The 16932-nt window shown below is 39.1% G+C and overlaps 1 protein-coding gene across 5 annotated transcripts in view; it reads right to left on the reverse strand.

The window, feature by feature from the left end:
- sobpa (sine oculis binding protein homolog (Drosophila) a) overlaps positions 1 to 16932 on the reverse strand; it is a 42668-nt gene continuing 25736 nt past the window's right edge. For all 5 annotated transcript variants that reach the window (XM_032546468.1, XM_032546467.1, XM_032546464.1 and 2 more), the window contains 2 exons: positions 9379 to 11353; positions 1 to 3497 (listed from right to left, as the gene is read on the reverse strand). In XM_032546468.1, the coding sequence (XP_032402359.1) occupies positions 9380 to 11353 (1974 nt within the window). In that variant the 3' untranslated portion in view covers positions 1 to 3497; position 9379. The remainder of the gene's footprint in view (positions 3498 to 9378; positions 11354 to 16932) is intronic.

Raw genomic sequence — 16932 nt, forward strand, 5'->3', positions numbered from 1 at the left:
AAATTACTTTGCAGTGACAATTGCATTAAGAAAATTGGCCTCTTTCAGAAATGTTTGACACTTTGTGTTTTTACAGAGTTCACTTAAATTCATATGTCACTTGTTTGGAAGTAAAAACTCCAAATTAATGTTATATTCTGTTTGCTGACGATGTGCATTTGAGCAGCTGATTAAGAACAATTTCTTCCTCTGACTTTGATTTTTAGAGTTCTATGCAAAACAGGAAAATAGGAAACTTAAACACTGTATTTGTTCCCTCTCTGTTGCTTGCAGAAAATAGAGCAGAAGCTTTGCAAGGACTGACACTGACCTGAGGCAGACAGTAGGTTAAACCTAAATGCCCACCTCACAGCTCACAGATACAGTTACATGCAGTGTAATCTCAGCCGGAGTTTCTGTTTGCAACCGCCTCACAAACTTGTACATGGTTACATTTATGAAGCCTGTCAGACATGAGTTTGCATACGCTGTATGTGTGAGCTAAGAGCAAATGTTGGGTCTCTTTTAGGTACAACTCAACAGTGAATAAAATGTATGCTACTACAAGACAAAAAAAAAAAAGTGGGATTGCCAAGTTAGTGCATTGGATACTCTTTTTTATCTTTGTTGACTGTAAGTACCATTTTAAAAGTAATGTGGTGTTTAAAACCATTCTTAATTTATGGTGTGCCTAGTTTTTCTTCGCATAAGTAGTTTTAATAGCCAACTATTAGTTACTAGGTCTAACATCAGAAAGATGACTTTACAAACAAAAACTACAGTAGGTTCCATGTTTTGTCTCTGAACACCAGAGTTCAGTGCATCTCACCACTGAAATGCAGACTGACTTCTGGCTTCATCTGACTGAATGCAAGTCGATCTGGATGGGGGGGCAGGTCAAACACACAAAGGACTAAATTGCTTTACAATTAAAAATTTAAGCTAAAAAATGTTGGCTAAACAACATTAGGTAATTTAGTATGGACTGTAGAGGAAACATTTTACAACAGTCCTAAAACTGTGTTCAGTTATATAGAAACAAATCAGTTATTAATCAGAAACTGTTTGTATGATAGTTAGTAAAGTAAATGTTCACATGTTTATTCTTAATATCTGATGTATTTCTTTAGTCTTATATGTTTAGCAATTGTTGTGTTATTGATATGTATTTTATTGTAAGTCCTGCTGCTTTGAAGAGCAGGTATCCCTCAAAACAGATTTTGATTTGAATAAGACATTTTACCCAGACCAATAAAGAATAAATTAACCTTGGTGATTAGTGCTCAGTTAGTTATTTTCAAAATATATTTTATAGCCAAAATATTTTTAATAGTTGAGTCTGAATTAAATTATGCAGCAAAATTATGGCTTCATTGGTAATATTTATAGCAAAATTATTATTAATAAAAAGGAACCAGTTAGCATCAGTGGCTAATTTACTCCCTAGCATTTTGCTAGTGACACATTAGCAGTTAGATTTAACACATGGTCATATCTGGTTTAATAACTATTTTTCATAATAATTAAAGTCATTTGTTAACAGTTGACTTACTGACACTCAAATGTGAAGTTGATATTTTTAACCGAACTACTGATTTGGTAGGGATAAGTTAATTGTCAATTTTACATGATATGTGGACAAAAAAAAGAAACATTGCTAAATAGGTTATTAACATTGAAAGATTGAATTTTAGTCAGTTGGTTAATGTTGAGTCAGATGGACTTTATATAATGAGGGCACATGTTTTCATTTTTCTAATAGTTAATGATTTATGAACAAACTATTTTTGTTTCTATCTGAAATAAGTTAGAATATTATGAAAGTTAGCATCAGTGGCTAATTAGCCCTACCCATTCGGTTTCTAATTGCTACTGATGAATCATTAGCAACTAGCCAGAGATTAGTTGAATAAATAATGATTTATTAATAGTCAGTTTAATTTAATCAAAATATAATCTTGGTTTATTCCTACACAGTCACTGATTTGATAAACATAAATTAATGATCATTTTCAAATGGGAAACGGAGAAAAAAGATAAACTTGCAACTAAGCAATTGGCCTTTAGCTAGTGATGTTTTTCTGAGTGAAATTATGCCAAGTACTTAATGACTAGGAAGTGATTGTTAAAGGACAGTTGGTCATTACTTAATAGGAACAAATTATTAAACAGCTAAGCATTTATTAAACCTATTCGTTTTAAAGTAGATGGGAACAAAAGGGGACAATTACTAATGTTACATTTCTATTAGTAGTTACTTCAAGGCTTGTTTCATGTTCATTTCAAACTGACAATTGAGACATTATTAGCTAATGATTAGCAATTTAATAAAATGTGAAGAGGATTAAATTGCAATAGCAATAGCAGTTTTTTTTTCCAAATTTGTTCCAAAATAGTTTCTTTGTAACTCTGTTAACTTTACGAAGATTACAGACATGGTAAATGGGTGAAAATTTTTCTCTTTTTTTCTAACAGTTTTCCCTCACAGTTAAAGATTGAGATTTATAAAAGGGGCTATCCCTCGTCTGACACCAATAAAAGTGAACACGAGTATCACTGTTAATAAAGACGTTAAACACAAATTTCCAAGGCTGAGGTTGGCAGATTTTCTACACCGCATTTCCAGATTAATTTAGGAGCACAGAAAGGCTTAACATGTTCTCAAAATGAAGAGCCTCTGAGCAAGTATTAGCCTATCCCATTGGTTTTATGACATTCATGAAAGTCAATTTTGATAACTCTGTTTCTTTTTTGTGCTATAATGCATGTAGAGAAAAAATCTGAACAGCAGATGGCTAGTGACATTAACACTGTCCCCATTTAATCAATTTGATGTTTTTATCCCACCAAACAGAAAGTGTAGATATTCAAGAGTATGACTCCTCTCATTAGAAATTAGCTGCATGAACTGTTCTGATGTTTGTTTCTAGTTTCCATGTATCAATATTTCAAAACATGTGAGTTTAAAAAGGATAAAACAAAATACAAGAGCAAACATTTAGTACCTTGGTTATAGTGTCATCTCATTTCAAAGCTTTTCACAGGTTCCACGCTTACGTCTGAATATCACAGGATGCTCCATAGTAAAAAAAATATATATATAACCAGAGCTTGTGTTGAAGGGGGGGAAGTGCAGACTGAATCTTTAAATAATGAGAAAACCACCGGGGGTGTGGACTTCTGATAATCCTCCTGTTGCAAGAATTTACTGTCTCTGGGTTAAAGGTCAAGAAGTCCTGCTGGCCAAAAAAAAATTTTATATATAAAATTCGGCCCTCAAAGAGTGTCATAAAGAGAAGAGAAGCCCTGTCTCCTCTGCTATGATACACGTCATTTAGTTTTCTTGGATTCTCGTCAGTCTCGAAAGGCGATTAGTAGTGCTGGTAGATGGTGAGATGACAACAACCTACATGTGCGTGTGTGAACGTGAGGAGTGGTATAGCTTGGAGTGATGGGATTTAGAGGTTGGGGGTAGATAGATGAGTCGCTGATGGCACTGCGGTCATAAGAGCATCCATCTGTGAAAGAGAGAGGGAGGACAATGAGACAGAGTCCAGGTTGTATTGATCAATTTATGATCAGCTTTTAAAGAGAAAATCTTGTGGATTAATTTGTGCATCGTTTTGAGCTTTCATGTCCATCTGTGGTCAAAAGTTTACAATCCATCCATCCATCCATCCATCCATCCATCCATCCATCCATCCATCCATCCATCCATCCATCTATCCAGGGTTGGGGTCATGGGGGTAGCAGTTTAAAAAGGGAGGCCCAGACTTCCCTCTCCCCAGCCACTTGTTCCAGCTCCTCCGGGGGAATCCCGAGGCGTTCCCAGGCCAGCCGAGAGACATAGTCCCTCCTGCATGTCCTGGGTCTTCCCCGGGGCCTCCTCCCGGTGGTACATGCCCAGAACACCTCACCAGGGAAGCGTCCAGGAGGCATCCTGCCCAGATGCCTGAGCCACCTCAACTGGCTCCTCTCGATGTGAAGGAGCAGCGGCTCTACTCTAAGTCCCTCCCGGATGACTTAGCTTCTCACCCTGTCTCTAAGGGAGAGCCCAGACACCCTACGGAGAAAACCCATTTTGGCCGCTTGTATCTGCGATCTCGTTCTTTCGGTCATGACCCAAAGCTCATGACCATAGATGAGGGTGGGAATGTAGATCGACCGGTAAATCGAGAGCTTCGCTTTTTGACTCAGCTCTCTCTTCACCACGACGGACCGGTACAGCGCCCGCTTGACGGCAGACACTTCGCCAATCCACCTGTCGATCTCCCGCTCCCTTCTTCCCTCAATTGTGAACAAGATCCCGAGATACTTGAACTCCTCCAGTTGGGGCAGGACACCCCGTAGCCCCCACACCCTCACCCCCGAGCTGGAGAAGGCACTCTACCCTTTTCCGGCTCAAGACCATGGCCTCGGATTTGGAGGCACTGATCCTCATCCCAGCCGCTTCACACTCGGCTGCAAACCGCTCCAGGGAGAGCTGCAGATCACGACCTCATGAAACCAACAGGACCACATCATCCGCAAAAAGCAGAGACGTGATCCTAAGGCCACCAAAAAGGATCCCCTCAACACCTTGACTGCGCCTAGAAATGTCCATGAAAGTAATGAACAGAATCGGTGACAAAGGGCAGCCCTGGCGGAGTCCCACTCTCACCGGAAACGAGCCCGACTTACTGCCGGCAATGCGGACCAGACTCTGACACCGGTCATACAGGGATTTGTTCCTGATCACTGTTTTCTATTTGTCATCCTTTTTGTAATACCACACACTCCAAGAGTTCCAATTCAACCTCAGAACACCATTCAGCCCATGCGTCTTCCAGCATTACATCACCAGTAACATTGTCCACAGCCTCCAAATGATCAGATTCCTACTCAAACTCACTCCTACTTAAATCTACAACAGACTTTACTGAATGTTTTGTTCCATCAACAAATCCAAACAAACCAGTTCTGTAAAACTCACCAAAGGCTTAAGTTCACTATCAAAGTCATAAGGCAGAAATAACTGCATTATGCTTTGGTAAAACTTTTCTGGCTCTTATGTTTCAGAGAAATGCGCATATTGAACATCTGCTGGTTTTGTCCAAATTATTTTTGGACAAAACCAATAAACCCAATAAACCCAAAGTCATTATTCAACTTTATTGCATTTCTACATTCCTCATTTTTTGTCAAAACGCTTTAATCTGAAGCAAACTTAACCAGGCACATATTATTAAACATATTATCATTCGGCCTATTTTTATAGTGTTCAACTATGCCAGTTATCCAGAATTGTCTTTTGAAGTAAGATCCTGTGATGTAGCTTTTGTCTCAAAACAGAAATGGGAAAACTCATTTTCACAATATCCCAGTTGGAATAAAAATAACTCTCTGAGAACACTCCTTTAAATGCATGTTGGTGAGTCTATACACTGCTTCCTTAGCACAAACATCACGATTATGCAAATAGACACTACCAAATCTCTTTAAAGCCTCTTTAGCACAAACATTTCCTTCTTTGGCTGCTTCTCTTTTTGTCCATTTCCTAGAAGAAGACCAATTTCACTTAAAATTTTTGACATGTAAGATACAATATAAACACAACATGCATATGCATCAACACAATACTGGATATCAATATTTGCATTACAAGCTTTTTACAGCGGTCTACTATATGGATTAATCCAGATTTCTTTAATTTGCCTTTTCAACACCATTCCTACTAAATTGTTTATGTTCTGTTTCAAATACATCTTGATTCATGCACAAGCCTTCAAACATTTCTTCCACAGTACTATATGGACAGTTCTCACCCTAACCCTCCTTATTTTTATTTTAAGACAATGTAGTATTTATTACAAAACAGAGACATGAGAGTCGTCTTCTCTTATGAACAACCTAACCAAACCAAAACAAGAAGAACAGATTCAATAAAACACTGATAAAATTAATAAATTACAAACTTTAAAAGGACTGTTTCCTTAAAATAAGCATCACTGCTGTACCATTTTTTTTGTTTATTTGAAATCTCTGAAATGTATTGAATCATATGAATACCTGACTGAAATATTAATGGAATTGCCCACCGATGTATATCAATCCTAACATATGAATCCCCTTGTTGCTATTTTAGTTATTGTTTCATTATTATTCATTTATTTTTTTTCTTATCAATATTACTTTGTATTTCCATTTCAAAATCTGCCTCTACTATTCCCTCTACAGAGTTACACTGTTGTAATTGCCTTACGTGTTTGTGCTTACTTTGTTTAAATAAAGTTTAATAAAAATAAATAAATAAATAAAAAAATGATGGAGACAATACATAAAGATCAGACTGGCTTTGTCAGGCAAAGACCGACAAAAAGACAACATTAGAAAAACATTACACATTATGAGAGAAGTCACTTAGCAAAAACTAGAGGCACTGATATTAAGTTTAGATGCAGAGAAAGAATTTAATTCGGTAGGGTGGTCTTTTTTATATAAAGTGCTTTCAAAATTTGTGTTTCATACAACGATAATTGACACATTTAAATCGTTATATACTAAACCAACAGCTAGAATTAAAATTAATGGAGATTTGACCAATTCATTCACTTTGGAAAGAGGAACGAGACTGGGGTGTTGTGCGTTGCCGCTTCTCTTCGCCTTGTTTATTGAGCCCATGAGTCAACTGATCAGACAGAGTCCGGATATAAAAGGGGTTACAACGACATCTGGGGAGCAAAAACTATCCTTGTTCGCTGACGATTTATTGATAAGTATAACACAGCCCACACAGACAATCCCAAAACTGATGAAGTTGCTCGAAGAGTTTAGTTTAATCTCTGGTTACAAAATTAATATAAATAAAACTCAATTATTAACATTTAACTACGATCCACTGTCTTCAATTAAGACTGGGTACAACTGGAATTGGGAGGCTGAGTCTATCAAATATTTGAGTGTTTCACTATCAAGGGACTTCTCAAAACTGTTTGATACAAATTATGGCCCACTAAATTTGAAAATAAAATCAGATTTACATAGATGGAATGTTATCCCCTTTTTAAGTTTCAGCTCCCAGATAGAATCCACCATGATGACTATCCTTCCACAGTTACTGTACTTATTTCAATGTCTACCAGTCAGAATCCCACCTAAACAGTTCTCAGAATGGGATAGATTAATAGTGAGGTATTTGTGGCAGGGTAAAAAGGCCAGAATTAAGTTTAGAACTCTGCAACTAAAAAAAGAAAAGGGTGGAATGGGCCTTCCCTGTTTACAGGAATAGTACCATGCAGCCCAGCTGAGACCTTTAATCTGCCTGTGTTCACCGTCATACATCGCAGCATGGAAGGAAATAGAAGGCACGACACGTGGTAAATGGTAAATACTAGTCATGGTAAATAACTAATGCCTTAATAAATGTCTTAGCATTTCTCTACGAAATGAGAAAATATTTTAGAAAGAGCATTTTAGTATTTGGACTTTCCAGTGTCAGTCTTCATAAAAAATAAACCTTCACATGTATGATTATTACAGCGGATTAATTCTGTTCATGTTAGCTGCTGGCTGCAGCGCTTGATTTCCCTCTTTTGTCATCACTAATTGATTTCATTCAGAGCACTCACCTCGTGCCACCCTAACCTGAATTTGCCTTTAAATTGCTCAAAATTGCAGTTTCATTTAATTAGTATTCAATAAGCCAAGGAATGTAGCATCAACTGTAGTGAAAATGTGCTGAATGGGTCTTTTGACAAGAAAAGGTTTCCATTTTGGTGATCGAGAATGCGATCTAACAAATTTTAAACACTCATTTTGTTTGGAAAATTAATGTGTGGGCTAAACATCCTGTTCACCAGGATGCTATTGAATCAGACATCTTTCAAAAATTGTTCTCCACAAGAGTTCCCTAAGTGACATTCAAACACATCTCCCTGCCGCAGCATTCAGGTAACGCTGAGGAAAATGGAGCACTATGTTTCAATCATTTCTTTCTTTTTTTTCACTTCTTTTTTCCAAAGTCTGAAGTCACACTGTGTCTACCCAAAAATCAAGCAGCACACTGTCACTCTGATTAATCTTTATCACTGCACCTGAATAATCTAAGAGGACAGAAAAGAGTGCAAAATGTTTTCTTATTAGACTACAAAAGAAGAGAAAAAGTCTGAGTAAAGAATATTTTATAGATTGAGGAAATCCTTTTGTGTTACACATTTTAAAACCACAGAAACCCTAAAACTCAGTCATAATTTGATGTCCGACGTAAAGGGAAGGACAATCAAATAAAACGTGGGTACTATGGCTTTCATTCCTAGGGCAGTATGTATCACAACACAATAAAAAAAGTCATATAAAAAAAGAAAACAAACCCAGACAACACATTCTGTCTATCCATCCATCCATCCATCCATCCATCCATCCATCCATCCACAAAAACAGATCCCCTTCTTTCTGTGCGAGTTATTCTGCCCACGAACCTTATGAACAGAATCGGGGAAAAAGTGCAACTTTGAGTCCGATGCTCACCAGAAACAACTAATCTCTGACACTGACCTAAAGGCCCTGATACCTCTTACTCCCAAAGTACCGCCATAGGGTTCTTCAATGGGCATGTTTAAACACGTTCTCCAAGTCCAATTGCCTGATTACCCTTTTCTTACACCGGTGAGCTCCGATATTCAAGTTCCCCTCAGTCTCAAAGAATTGTATGTTATTTTTTTAAAAGTTATGTGAAAAAAGGTAAAAACAAAGTATTTTTTTTACCGCACTTTACATAGATAGTACTTAAAATAAAATCTTTCCTTTTCACTTGTCAAGTGCTTTTCGTGTACCAATTCTGTGCGATTTTACCAAATTATCCAGAAACGTGTGACACGAGGGTTTTGCTTTGGCTGAACAGAATAAAATCAAAGCTTACCAAAGAACAAACATGATTTTAAAACACTGAATACTAGAACTTTGAATACATTAGTCATACTTAACAATACTCTGTTCTACTGATCAACACACGGTCTATAACATCTCTCAATTGTCAATTGTGGAAGTTGATTGGTGTCACACGCTGAATTGTATCCACTGATTACAACAAAATAGCAAAACAAGTTTGTTTAGTTTAAACTGAATTTGTCAAGCCAATTTGTTAACTACCATAAAATTAGACAGCAGTTGGTTTGGTCAGTGATACTAAGAAAATGACAGCATTTTCTGAGCTTCTTTGGTAGAAAAGCATAAGGAAGAAGAACCTCTAATAACTCTATAGAGCTAGATAATCTTATCACTTCACCCTCCTCCTGTAAAAATAAGAAATTCTGCAACTTTGGAATTAACTCGCAAATTGCAGGTAAAGGTAATGGCCCATGCCAAAATGTTGATGTGAGATTCCCTAGAAGTGTTTTTTGGATAATACCAAAATTCACTTACCTCACTTGTTTTGATTGCGGATTCGCAGACACCTCCTCTTCAGCGGCGGCTCCAGCTCAGGGCTCCCACCTGCTGACAATGGTGCACTGATGGAGCAGGACAGGATGGCTGTCTTGTCAGCGGCAGGCTTTGGCACAGGCTGGATGACGACACAACCTCCCGCTGAGAGAAGTGGCAGGGCATAGGCGTGTTCACCCTCTTCCATGCTGGAGTCAGGGTCTTGCTTACTGTCCACTTTTGTGTCCACTTTCTCATCTTGTGCTGATATTCGTTTCCCTGCCTCACCCACCGAACAATTGTTTTCTTTCAGCGCCTCGCGCTCCAGATCACCATTCTTTGGCGGGTTCCCCTCATCCCTCTCTCCTTTTCGGTCTGGATTGAGAAGGGAATGCCATCCAGTGCCATTGACTATTACATTACAAGGGGCAGCAGAGTTAGCTTGAAGCTGAGGAAGGGCTAAGGACTGGGTCCGTACTGATGTAGGCAAGAGCGCTGGTTTAAAATTAGGACTTATTTGACTCTCTGGAAGATCAGTTTTGCTGGAAGGTTGCACTGCAGAGTCCAATGACTTAAGGTGTGTGCCTGTATCCAGTTCTGTAAAACTGCCCTGTGGTAAAAGAGTGTTCTCTGCATTACTACCTACACATTCCCTCCCAAACCCATCAGCTGGTGGAGATCTTGATTCCTCCACTTTGACCTGGACTCCAGCGAGCATGGTCTGAATGAGGTGCTGCTGGCCTGGCTTTTGGCCCACAGTTAGGTCAATTACACCATCAATCAGTCCAGAGCCACTGGAAAGACAAAGACTGCCTGGATTATCCTCTGCCTTCACAGTCAAGTCCATGAACGCTGTCCTGCTTCTCTCACCAGGTACAGGAGAAACCTGTTCTCCACCTGCTGGCTCTGTCTTGTGGTCCCCTTTGTCACTTCCAGAAGAACTTGGAGAGTGAGCCCTAGAGGATGATGCTTCTGAAGAATCTGGAGCACTGTGGACAGAACTACTGCTCTCTGGTTGGTCCCTAGAAGTCTTGGAGTTAAAAGGGATTGGGATTGGAATAGGTATTGGAACTGGGAGAGGTACAATGACCGGGTAAGGGACCAACAGTGTTGGTGGGGGTACCAATGGGGCTAAGGATGGCATGCCAAAGTTCATCATTGGGGGCAAATGGATGGGTCCGTTGGGCATCATGTTGACAGGGGGAAAAGGGGGCAGACCTGGTATAGGTAGGCCAGGGTGAGGAGGGATCATACCTGGATTAGGATTGGATGAATGGTGGATGTGTGGAGAAAGGAGGGGTCTGTGCATGGGACTTGATGCTGGACCAAGGGTTCTTGGGGGAGGAGGTGGACCAATCCCAGGGATTATGGGGTTTGAAAGTGGGCTGTTAGGTCCCCCTGGATGGGCAGAGGGGCGAAGAAATGGTGGTCGGATCTGCTGCATCATTTGATGTTCCATGAACAGAGGCAGGGGCATAGGTCCTCTGGGTGTCATCACCATGGGTGGGCTGCCAGAGGGAACCCCCACTGGTGGATGCAAAGGAAGAGGTGGAGGGGGAAGTGTTGGGCTTTCATGAGGTCTAGGTGTGGGGATTTTGGTTGAAGTGGATGAGGAAGGGGAACACACAGCCGCTGTTTCTGAAGGTGAGGTGGCAGAAGAAGTAGAGGAGACCAAGGCAGAGGTGCCAGAATGGCTCCCTGGTGAAGGAGCCTTACGCCGAAGATCTGTTAGTGGCGTACCCCAGGATTCAGGAGTCAGCAGCTGCACCCCTCCACTGCACTCTGGTTTTCCCTCCCCTCCAGCTCCATGACCAGGGTTACACAATGCTCCAGGCAGGGCAGCCTGGGTTTCCTTGTAGAAAATGTCCATTTTATACTGGTTTAGGCATTTGGCACTGCAGAACTGCAGCCTGCGCTCACCAGCGCCAAAGTCCAGGTACTCCTTAGTGTGGCGAATATGTTTGCACCAGTCACACACCTGCAAAAAAAACAGCACATAAGGTATGTATCTTGTCATATACATATAGTACAGCACAATATTACTGTATATCATCATCATCTTGCTTAATAAGTAAGTTAGTTTATATTTGTAAATATGCATCCCCCATTTGCTTTTAACAACTCTACATTTACAGAAGTGAAAGCAGACATAACAATATTCTGCTGCTATGCAACTGAGGTGACTGTCTTTAACAATCTGCCCACGCAACAAGTTCTCATTTGCACTTTCTGTTGGCCTGAAAAAGACACTCACTCTCAGTCCTGTGACCAATGACTCTGATACAGCTACAAGATATTTTCCCTCAGTTTCCTTCAACAAAATGATTTGAATATTGTGCCAACTTGGTAATAAATGCAGTAAAATACTTCTGGCAGCTTCTTGCAGGTGTCTAATTGAACAAATCTATAGGAAGGCTGGGAACAATATCCAAATCATGTCCTTTTGGACATTCAGATTATATTGCTAGTCATTCCATTAATTTCTGCTTTGATCAGAAGTAACAAACATAACATGGTATTCCACAAAAATACATTAAAGTGTTTGGTCTTAAGAGCTAAAAACTGAAAACAAGAATCACCTATTTTTTGATTCATAATGAAAAATAAAGAATGAACCCCCAATTTTATAGATTTTTTAAAGATAAAATGAAATAAAGTTTCTTTTATTTTTATTTTCTTCTTTTTTGTGTCACTGGATCACAAAATGATTATCAGATGAATTTTCTGACGTTCTAGTGAGTCATAAGTGTTTTCAGAGTCCTTTCATTGGTGTGAAATAATAATTGTTCTTTCAGTTTGTATTGGAATACATATTATCTTAGAAACTTTAATTTGAAACATAAGTGTGATATTTATCTTTGAATCTGTTATGCTAAAAAAACCATATTAATAAATACAAATATTTTTGGTCCATATTGCCCAGCTGTAGAGAACGTCAAGCATGGTGCAGGTAGGGTAACAGTCTGGACAACGTATGAGAGTTGATGGAACCATGAGTTCTTCTTCACACAACAAAATCCTGAGGGAGAATTTCCTGGTGACCTTTAGTTCAAGTGTACTTAGGTTATGCAGCAAGACAATGATCTAAAATATCTAAAATGTCTATATGGCTTTAAAAAACTAGCATAAAAAATATAATGGTCTTGTGAAGATCTTGTTGAAATCCTGGGCTTAAGAGTAATTTCCTTTAATAGTTTTTTATTTACTAAGGTTATCCAACTCTATTAAACAGTTAATGATCTGAAAAAAATAAGTGTGGATTCTACACTTTTTTTGCCATGAAAATAGACATACATAATACATTTCTGTTGCCTTTCCATCTAATTGTTATTTTATACAGCTACATGGAATCCAAATGTGTGTTGGCTCGTCTTAAATGTGAAGTTTTATGACCACTGCAGTGGCGCTGATCCCCAAAACAGGCTGCTGCAATCTTTCATCAACACCTTCACAGTGCAAAAATGTGAGCATTTTTCTTGACGGAAGAAAATGAATGTGACCCCCGGTGGAGCAGATAGCAGTGGGCGAGCCCCGAACACGGCGACGCTCGTCAGGCCACACACAGCTCACTCTGTCAGCTCTGGGAGGAGTGGCAGGTCCTCACTGGAGATAATTAAGGCATTAATCAGTTGTCAGACCCTTCAGCGACATCCATCCATCATACAGACCCTTTTGCCCCCCTGCTGAATGTTAATAAGTTGAAGGATGCAACCGGAAAGCGGATAAACTCCTGTTTTACATGGTGCAAAGCAACACTGGTTTATTAGAAAGAATCGGGTCTGACAGTGACTTAAAAAGATTAAGTCAAAAAGGCTGTCTATGTGCATGCATTTGTAAAATAAACTTTATCTACTACAACTTTGAAAAAACTGACGGGTTTTACAAATATTTTGTAATTCTAAGCAATCATACAAGATAGAGTAAGAAGTTACACGCATGGTGACATAACCATAGAACAGATCTGAGACATAATTTCATACATAATCACTAAAAGTCATTTTAATTTTAGATGCTTTAACTGTTCAATTAGTCCTACTAATCCAATGAGGCGTAACAGAGTAAAAGTCCAAGAAGTGTTCTCACAAGTTGAGTTTTATATTCCTAGACCTTGGATATTTTAAATTATAAATGTACTGAAATTTTCCTCGACTCGAAAAGACAGACGGAGAGCACTTAACGACTTTCTGCACTGTGAGTGAAAATTTCACCGAGCATTACGCTAATGGAGTTGTGCTTTCTCCTTCCCTCTCGTCTCGCTCCACACTCCTGCACACAGATGTTTGCAGTTCAGCCTAATTACGGCCATTTATTTCCACCGTGGCCAACGAACCAGTGTTGGTGGTGTACTTTAACCATTTGCACTACAGTTATCTGGCTTGGAAAAGAAGCAGCCGTTCTTTCTCCTCTCACCTTCTGAACCGACAATGAGAAGGGAGAAAATTAGGAAGAGCCAGATGGGCCTTGTTAAAGGTTGTGGGGCAGGAAGAAACTATTTTTGATGCAACAAGTTGCATAGCTATACCAGAAAGTTTTAGTAACTGAAGACGTATGTACAGATTTAAAACAACTGCAGAAGATAAAGACGGGGTTTCAGAAAAGACTGATTAATAAAGAGGATTCTGAAAATGAAAAGGTTATGGTGAATCAAAGAGAGAGTGCTAAGGAAACACTGTCATAATTAGACAGATTTTACAAGTAAAAATAAAGTTGGTATTGCATGGATGACTTAAATGGGATCTTATCTGGGTCAATATAGACGGTAACGAATAATTTTTTTAGGGATATCTCCAATTTCAAGGGGTGAAACGCCCTGGTGGAGTGTGGCACTGCATCCTTTTTGTCGTATATTTAATTATAAAAGCTTAAAAAATAAAAACTTTCTATGGCTGAACTGCTGCGTTGTGTCATGTCTTGGAGCATTTAACCACCATCTATTGGGTGTTACTGGCAGAAAATTACATGTGACTCACTTTTGCTTTTCACCAGCTGGCCAGATGTTTGCACAGACTGCTTGTCCATAACACCCTTAAGGCTGAGAAACTAGCTAACCTTTAAATAAGTCGCTCAATATGGTGGCGTGACTGTCTTACCTGATGGCTCAGGGTTGTAAAATGAACATTTTAACTTAAACCTGATGTCGTCTTGGACTTTTCAGAAACCACACAGAAAAAACAAACAGGTCCCAAAGAAAGAGTCTGTTGGCAGCTAAGACACGTAGAAACTGTGTTCAAACTGCAGCAGCCCAATGGCTCACTACTTCCTTTGGTCTCTCAGCAACCAGCACAGCTGAGCCTTGGGGTAATTTGGACCTTCTCAGCAGCAAAGAGCCATTAGCAGCAAGCAGAGTGATTATACCAATTTCTATGTGAAAGGAGGTGACCGCGGCATTAAGTGATTCAGCACTTAGTGAGAGAGAGATACAATACTTTCGGTTGTTGCCAGGAAACAGCAGGATGCTATGAGTACGGCAGCCACACCAGCAGCAATGCTGTCATTTTCCTAAACTAGCGTCTATTTGAGGCTTCAAATTCTTCATAACTAAGCCATGCAGGAGCGCTCAGGCCACATATTATGGACATGTTACAATAATAACTGACTACACCAATAAGCTGACATCACAACATTGAACCCCAACAGCATCACTTTAGGCATTTTGTTCATGCTGGTTATGAAACAAATCCATCACTGAAAATCTGAAACAATTTTCTACACCCTGAGACTTCACAACACAACCTTCATCCAACTGAAGAGGAACTTAGTTTGATAAGCCAAGGTATGCTCCAAACAATCTGCAGAACATCCTGACCACTCTAGACGTCAACAGCATTAATGCACCGAATGCAGCCAAACTCTTAGCAGAAAAAGAGTTTGTTGGAAAATGAAGCTCAAAGTAGGTTTACTTCAATTCAACCTCTTGAAGACCATCTGCAGCAAATACCTTTGATGCTGTGGGTACTAATTAGGTTACATCATTTATTTTTTTGTTGATTATAATGACCTGATCAATAAAAGAAAAAGGATAACTGGTTGATTTCCTGTTTCTGGGCTTCACATTAGCCACATCGTGTGTGTGACTTCGTTAAAATCTGAATGGAGAACGAAAAGTTCAAGGAGCAGATAAAAGTCAAAGAGGTACAGGCCTGTTCTGTGCGTCTGTCAGGCTGCTCTTGTTACAGCCAGTCATCATATCGGTCATTATAAATGTGACATGTAAAAACCCTCCTGTCTCGACCAAGTGAAGCTCGGTTGGAGGATTTCCCAGCACACACTACGGGCCGGGGTGATGAGTAAAACCACTCCAGCTGCAAGAAAGATGAGACTTGAGTGGTGGATCGTGTCTGAATGTTCCTGTAGAAACTTTGATCTCTAGCAAAGATATGAAATGTTTCTGTTGGCCTGCAGCTGGCTGTTTCCATTAAGAAGAAAATAATCAATGTTTTCTTAAATATTTGACCTCAAATATTTGAACAATGTGTCCTGATGTGATTGAATATCCTTATAATGATGCCAACAATTCCAATGTTGGTCTCTTAAGAAAGAACTGGTATAACTATGAAGAACAGTAAGTGACACTGGATTAAAATAAAAATATAATAAAAAATCTTTTAAAAAACAGCTAAACCATTCAATGGATTGCAACAGCTAAGTATTTGCTAAACAGCCACAAAGTACAATAATACTGACAGCCATCCATTCACTGCCATTTGCTTTTCAGAGGTCAACCAGCAAATCCAGGAGAGAAACCTAAAAAACAGACCTACAGCATGATGCTGCCACCACCATGTTTAACCTTAGCTGTAGTCTATTCAACGTGATGTGCTGTATTAGTTTCCCACTGCACAGACGCTCTTCATGTAAACCTATAAATTCAATTGGGTCTTATCTTACCACACCATTTTCTTCCACATGTTTTCTGTGTTTCCTATGGGACTTTTGACAAATTGCAAACAGGACATCTAAAGCCAATCTGACTTTTTTTTTCCTCAATAAAAGTCATATTGGAAGATGCTTGCAGATTGTCACACTTGAGTCGCTGATGTCTGCAACTCCTCCCGAGTTACCATAGGCCTCTGGGTTGAATCTCCGGATAATAATGGACTTGTAGACAGCTTGTTAGATTTATTACTTCCTGAAGATGGATTGAAGAGTGCATGGTAAGATGCTCAAAGCCTAGGATATTATTTTGTCACCTAATCCTGCTTTAAACTCCAGAGAACAACTTCCTCCCTGACCTCTCTGCCATGTTCCTTGATTCTGCTCTGAAATCATCACTGCAGTGTTTACAGTTAAAACCTGAAGTTCACGTGTGCAACAATAAATTAATATCGGACATTCTTTCTCTCATTATTGTGACAATTTGCAAATAGCAATAACTTTGGTAATTCTAACCTGATCTAAAACAAAAGAAGCTTGGTCTGAATTAGTTTCAGACAGTGAGGAAAAAAGTGTATGTAAACTTATGGTTTCAACTGTATACTGAGATTAAATGACACTCATGTGGGCTCTATTAAACAACTAAATAATTTCTGAAGGTAATTAGTTGAGATAGATTTTATT

Source organism: Xiphophorus hellerii, chromosome 19, assembly GCF_003331165.1.
Source record: "Xiphophorus hellerii strain 12219 chromosome 19, Xiphophorus_hellerii-4.1, whole genome shotgun sequence".
Taxonomy (NCBI): domain Eukaryota; kingdom Metazoa; phylum Chordata; class Actinopteri; order Cyprinodontiformes; family Poeciliidae; genus Xiphophorus; species Xiphophorus hellerii.